General features: G+C 43.6%; 1 protein-coding gene across 2 annotated transcripts in view; it reads left to right on the forward strand.

Annotated features, from left to right (window-relative positions):
- The window catches only part of NSF (AAA-type ATPase family protein), a 62,967-nt gene extending 56,241 nt beyond the window's left edge, over nt 1-6,726 (forward strand). For both annotated transcript variants that reach the window (XM_086825142.1, XM_086825143.1), the window contains exons 15-21: nt 4,727-4,787; nt 4,873-4,932; nt 5,342-5,400; nt 5,477-5,564; nt 5,938-6,060; nt 6,141-6,206; nt 6,287-6,726. In XM_086825142.1, the coding sequence (XP_086681268.1) occupies nt 4,727-4,787; nt 4,873-4,932; nt 5,342-5,400; nt 5,477-5,564; nt 5,938-6,060; nt 6,141-6,206; nt 6,287-6,424 (595 nt within the window). In that variant the 3' untranslated portion in view covers nt 6,425-6,726. The remainder of the gene's footprint in view (nt 1-4,726; nt 4,788-4,872; nt 4,933-5,341; nt 5,401-5,476; nt 5,565-5,937; nt 6,061-6,140; nt 6,207-6,286) is intronic.
- The last annotated feature ends 310 nt before the right edge of the window (nt 6,727-7,036 follow it).

Below are 7,036 nucleotides of genomic sequence, written 5' to 3' on the forward strand. Positions count from 1 at the left end.
GTATTTTGAGCAAAATGCAGCGTTCTGCATTTCCAAAGGATGGTTCCGTGCGGGCCACTCGCAAATTGCAGCTTGTACATAGTGATGTATGTGGGCCTATGCAAACTCCGCCATTTGGTAAACACTTGTACTTCGTGACTTTCATTGATGATTACTCGAGGCATGCATGGGTATATCCACTGAAGACAAAGTCCGAAGTGTTTTTGTGCTTCAAACAGTTTTTTCTTATGGTTGGAAATGTATCCAATTGTACTGTGGGCACCCTCCGTTCTGATTGAGGAGGGGAGTACATGTCTAAAGAGTTTGATGCATTTCTGGCTAGTCGTGGGATAAAACACCAATGTACAGTGCCGTATACCCCTCAGCAAAATGGTGTTGCTGAGAGGAAGAACAGGTCACTTATGGAGATGGCACGATGTATGGTCAAGAGCCAAGCTTTGCCACATGCGTTTTGGCTTGAGGCTGTCATGTGTGTTGCATATGTACTCAACAGGTGTTCCACTAAGGCCTTGCAGTCTATTACTCCATACGAAGCTTGGCATGGCAGGAAGCCTTCTATTGGTCACTTGCGTGTCTTTGGTTGCTTGGCCTATGCTTTAGTGTCTGTGCAACAACGCAGAAAATTGGATGATAAGGTTGTCAAATGCATTTTTGTTGGTTACAGTGCTAAGAGCAAGGGTTACAGATTGTATCATCCGCAGTCAAAGCGTATCTTGATTAGTCGAGATGTTGTTTTTGTGGAAGATGCTGTGCAGTCTTTGTTATCATGTACCAAAGAGACAGGTGTGAGCTCACGGGATGTATTTGATACGCTGTTGCCTCTGTTTACGGGTGGGAATTCAAATGTAAGTCCTAATGAGGCAAATATTCAGCCTATGCAGATTTCAAACGACATCATAGATCAGCCTATTTCTGATGCAGATTTACAAGATGTAATTCATGAGGATAGGGCTGAAAATGAGCAGGCTAGAGGTATGCCTAAATGGCTCGTGCAAACCTTGCGTGATAGTAAGATTGATGCACCTATGACTAGTCGTACTCGTTCAGGTTTTCAGCATGCCTCTTATGCATCAGATTGTTATGCTTTGGCTGTGTCTAGTATGTGTGAAGAGGAAGAACCTCTTTCGTTTGATGAGGCACAAAAATCAGAAAATTGGTTGGCTGCAATGCAAAGTGAATATGATGCTATAATGAAGAATGGTACATGGTCTTTGTGTGATTTGCCTATTGGTAAAAAGGCCATTGGATGTAAATGGGTTTTTAAGTTGAAACGAAAGCCAGATGGCAGTGTTGATCGCTATAAGGCTAGGCTTGTTGCAAAGGGTTATGCTCAAGAAAAGGGCATTGATTTTGATGAGACCTTTGCTCCCACTTGTCGTATGACTACCATTCGTAGCATTTGTGCATTGGCAGCTCATAATGGTTGGAATGTACATCAACTGGACATAAAGACTGCGTTCTTGAATGGAGATTTGCATGAGGAGGTGTATGTATCGCAGCCTCGTGGTTTTGTTCAAAGAGGGCAGGAAAACAAAGTGTGCAGGTTGAAAAAGGCTTTATATGGTTTAAAGCAAGCTCCACGAGCTTGGTATGAAAAGATACATGCATATTTGACTGCACATGGGTTTCAGAATAGTCCAACAGAAAGCACTTTGTATGTTAAACGTGTGGATGATGTACATCTAATCATTGCTCTCTATGTCGATGACATGCTGCTCACAGGACCAAATGAGAGTCATATTGCTGATTTTAAGGCTGATTTGAATGCCTCTTTTGAGATGTCAGATTTGGGGCATTTGCATCATTATTTGGGGATATAATTTAAGCAGTGTGATGGAGGTATTGCTTTGTGTCAGACAAAGTATATTGAGACATTGTTGCGGAGATTTGGCCTTGAAGACTGCAAGCCTATTGCTACTCCAATGGAGACAGGTTTGAAGTTGAGTCTTCATGATGCTGGAGATCACTTTGATGTCACACTCTATCAGACAACTGTTGGTTGCCTCATTTATGTATGCATTACGAGGCCAGACATTCAGTTTGCAGTCTCACAGGTGAGCAGGTTTATGCATAGCCCAGGGTCTCAGCATTGGAAGGCAGTTAAACGCACCTTTCGCTACTTGAGTGGCATCATACATCTTGGGTTGTTTTATCCCAAGGGGGGATCATTGCCGTCAGATTTACATGCTTTTTCGGACTCAGATTGGGCTGGTTGCTATGACACAAGAGTGTCCACAAGTGGTTTTTGTTTCATGCTTGGTAGCTCATGCATATCTTGGTTGAGCAAGAAGCAACCTACTGTGCCCACTTCTAGTTGTGAAGCTGAGTACAGGGCAGCTTTCACAGCTACGGTTGAGTGTGTGTGGCTCAGACGGCTTATGGTTGACTTGGGTGTTGGACAGGAGTCTGCCACCTCTATCTTCACTGACAGTCAGAGCGCATTGGCAGTTGCGAGAAACCTAGTTTTTCATGCTCGCACAAAGCACATTGAGGTGCATTATCACTATGTCAGGGAGAGACTCTCAGGAGGAGAGATCAGCTTGACCTATGTGCCAACACAGGACAACCTCGTCGATCTTTTCACAAAGGCGCTTCCTCGTGAGAAGTTCGAAGCTTTCCGCAAAGCTTTGGGCTTGCTCCCCTTTGTGGATTGATCTACTTTGGGCATGGCATTCCCCTATACATGAGTGCCAGCTCTCGTTCACACCATCACTCCCAAGGGGGATTTGTTGCTATATATATAGGCAGTGATGTGTGTTAACACACTTAGGACCGCCGGGGCACTTTTTTCCTCTTTAGGAGGTTTTTTCCCCCGGCTTGTAAATACGCCCATTATTCTAGGGCTAACTTATCTTTTGTACATTGACACAATCTAATACACTTTGTGTTGTGTGTATTCTTGCTCCTTCCTCTCCAAGCTTTGTGTGCTTTCCTGCAATCCTAATTCCAACAGTGGTAGATCGAGGCTCCTGTGGCTGAGGTATAGGTGGCTGCTGTGGGGCGTGGTATAGGCCCTCTGCATATGTGTGCCATGTCTGTGGGTCTGCAATAGGTGTCGGTGTCCGGGGCTCTTTGAAGTGCCGCCATGAGATAGGGCTATCTCTACTCATGAAGAAATGAAAGATCTCTAGCTCCTGTATCTCTGCGAAGGGCCGCCTTTTGCGGCGAGTAAGTCTCCTCATCTCTCTCCTCGACTCCTGCTCTGTGATGGCTCCCAAGGCTCTCTGTATGCGGAGCTGTGAGTATAGGGCTCTGCACTCGTCATCATACCGTCTGTTCTGGGACATAGTCCCAGATCTCGCAGGCTCTCCTAAGTGGACACGATGTGGGAAGCTATGTAATGCAGCCGTGTGTAGGAGTGATGCTAGCTGGGCTGTAATGGTATCCATAGGTGCCAGGGGATCCATGAGTAGGAGCCCATCCTCTACTCTGCCAGTGTATATGCTTGCCATGTCATGTGTGAAGTAGATGGTAGTGTGTGGCGTCGGTATATAACCTTGTCTGTGAGAGATGTAAGCTGATCCACATGTATCTGGCCTCTGGATCCTGTGCTACCACTCTTAGTCTCCCCTGTAGCTCCCGTCTGAATAGAACTGCTACCCCCCCGACCCTCTTGAGGTACCCTGGCGTGTGGTCCTCCTGTATGCTGACTCCCACTGGAATCCCTCTACTCGAGGTAGCTCTCTTTGGGATCTGATGTGTCTCTGTCAGAAGTATGATGTCTCTCCCCACCATAACATGCACCAGTCGTCCAGGCTGCACCCATAGTGTACCATTACAGTTCCATACTGCCATGTGTATCTCTGTCAGTGGCCTTGTCTGTGTTCCATAGGCCCCAAACCGCTAATCCATGGGCCGGCCATCAATGATGACCCGACCATCTCGATAGAAGGCCTTCTTGCCTTCTCTCCTCGCGTGTAAGACTCGTGGCATTCAAGCTCTCCTATGCATCCAAGAAAATAGGAGCTCCCTCGAGCCCTCATCCTACAGTTTGCAGGAGAGACGGAGAGGGTCACCTTCATGAGGAAGAGGGTCATACTACGTATCTGCTTGGCTTCGAGTTTTCCCTCCATGTCTTTTGTGATCTCCTTGGAGATCTCTTCTTTGATGGCCGTGAGAGTGTTGTCATTGATCTCCCCTTCTTCCTTCTCAGTATTCTTGATGGCTACCATTTCCACTTTCAATGCACTCACCTCCTCCTTGAGTGCCGTGTTCTCTTGTTCGAGGTTCGTGACCCATGTTTCGAGAGCCATGATGTGCCGGTGTAGTTTGTTCTCCACCTCATTGAGGTTGGAATCGGATGTCTTCTTGTTCTCCTTGATTAGTGCCTTCATTGCCGTCTCGAGGGCCTCGAGTTTCTCTTGGAGACTTGGGGCCATTCCTCCAGATCACTCTGCAGTCCTTCCCACAGGCAGGGAGGAGAGAGAGAGATTTTATTAACGTCTTCCAAAAGACCGAACTCGGCCTATGAGACAAATCGGAGTACCTGTATGGGGTATCCTCTGTCATCCCAACAAAATGAAAAAGTAATGAACAAAAAAGCTAATGTGGGTTATGTTGCTGCCTTGGGGGCCTGAGCAAGGATGGGTGCGGAAAGGGGGGCAGCCAGTGCAGCGAACGGAAGGTGCAGGGGGCTAGTGGGTGGCGGAGAGAGAGAGAGAGAGAGCGCGTCATGAAATTATGGTGCTCTAAGACTAGAATTTTGTTTGTTTTTTATTTGTGGCAGTGGTAAAACTGCCATGGCTGCAACCGTTGGTATCGACAGTGAATTCCCGTTCATCAAGATTGTAAGAAAAGTTCTGTTTGAGTCCATTGATATGATTTGCAAAGGGACAGAAACCATTAAAAAAAAAACCTAAAAATGTATGCCAGGTTTCTGCAGAAACAATGGTTGGCTTCAGTGAAAGCAGCAAGTGTGGGATGATTACAAAGGTATGTGTCAAGGATACATTATGGTGTTTACATTTAAGCCTTGAAAGTCACACTAAAGGACGGTTTCTTTTTTTATTCTCAAAGTCTTGGTGCAGGTATTTATTGTTGTAGGCATCCAGGAAAACCCAAGGCCTATCTGTTATTACATTATCTTTATATCTTGGTGCAGTGTCAAAAATAAACTTTTTTTCTTATAACCAGTGAGAAAAAGGACAACCTTGAAGCCCAACCGGTTTTTATTTAAAAAATGCATAGATTAGTCGGTTTTATAACTGAAACCTCAAAAATTTCAATGTTTACATTAAAGGCTAAGCAAAATTACAAAGATCCTCTTTTACTTTTTGTATTGACCCAATCATGCTTCTAAACTATTTGACTTGTACATTGTTCCACCCCCTTTTTTTGAAAGGTGTTTGAAGATGCTTACAAGTCGCCATTGAGCATCATAATTCTGGATGACATAGAACGGTAAATGTATCTTTTGTACAAATGGCCTTGGCTTGGGTTGAAAGACATATTTGCCAATTTTTTGTTGTTTATGCAGGCTACTTGAGTATGTAAATATTGGCCCTCGCTTTTCAAATCTTATTTTACAGACTCTGTTGGTGTTGTTGAAAAGAATACCCCCAAAGGTACTTCATGAACATTTACACATACAAACATGAAATAAAAAATCTATTATATATTATCATAAAATAACTAGATAGTATATATCCTATTAATCAATCTATATGGTAGTATTGTTTCTATGAAATACTAGAAATGTTAAAAATTGTTTTTTTTTAAATTTGAGATTCTCGTTGATGTTAAAATCCTAATTTATACATATGGCAACAATATATTTATCACTTAATAGAAATTACATCTAATCTGATTTTTAATATAATAACCAATATTAAATAAAATGTTAATAAGATTTCTTAGTTTTCTAGAGTTAAAAATCAACATCTTTCAATATCGAAGGCAGGCTTGGATTTAATGATCCCTCCTAGCCTCCTTGTTCAGGGGCGGAAGCTCTTAGTCATAGGGACAACTGGTACAGCAGAGGTTCTCAATGAGATGGGTATGATTGATGTGTTCAATAAGAACCTTCATGTGCCGGAGTTGCGACCGGCGGACATTAGAAAGGTTTCCCTCTGCTGCATTACATTATCCACCAATTTTCTCCCCTTTCTTGTTTTTCAGAAAATGCTATTGTTGAGGTGCAGGTCCTGGAGCTCCTGAATGTGTTCTCTGCAGCTGATGTGGAGGATGCGGTTACTGCTTTACATCAGGTACACTGACAGAAGAATGCTTTAAAGTGAAAGGAGATTAACCTTCTTTTCAAAGTGCTAATGGGATACATGGTTTGCAGCTTTCGATCAAGAAACTGCTTATGGTGGTGGACATGGCTGCTCAAGGCACATATAAGGAGCATGCAGAAGCAGTATATTCAGGACAGAGGAGGATTGACATCCATACGTTCTACGATTGTCTGCGTGATCTGACCTAGGTTTTGAGCCAGGTCAGCACATGTGCCTATATATTTTGTGTAAGTTGATGTAAAGGCCATGTGCCCCCACAAGTATGGAGCATTTCATGACACTGGCTGTGCAACGTAGTCTCATTTGAAGATGCCTTGAAGCATTGTAGTATCTTCAGAGACATGCACGTGTGGGTGCATTTCTATTGATAAAACCATGCAGAATTTTGGCATAAGCTTCTACCTGGCTTTTGGGCAGCTAGTTTTTTTTTCCTAATGAGATGGTAGTTCTCTTTTGGACTTTTATTCAAGTCCACCTTTCAAGTTTCTTTGTTTGATTTTTGAGGAGTGACGAGCTTTCATCTTGACTAGGAGCAGTTTGAGACTTCGGCTGAGCAGACCATTTTTAACAGTCCTCAGCTTGTAGAGCAAGGGCAAGTGCAGTCTCTTCCTGTGTTTTTTTGACAGAGGCTTTTTACAAATCAGAACAAATGTCAGTACAAAATTCTTGGCAGCTGGCACTGGCAGCTTAAGTGGTGCTGTTTAAAGTAGTTTTAGTTGTCTCTGCTTATCCAATAATATAGAATATATGTGGCCTTGTCGTTACACATGATTCGTGATACAAAAGCGCCTCTTGCGCCT

The sequence above is a fragment of the Cibotium barometz genome, chromosome 31 (genome assembly GCF_041138505.1).
Source record: "Cibotium barometz isolate CiBa-2024 chromosome 31, ASM4113850v1, whole genome shotgun sequence".
In the NCBI taxonomy this organism is placed as follows: domain Eukaryota; kingdom Viridiplantae; phylum Streptophyta; class Polypodiopsida; order Cyatheales; family Cibotiaceae; genus Cibotium; species Cibotium barometz.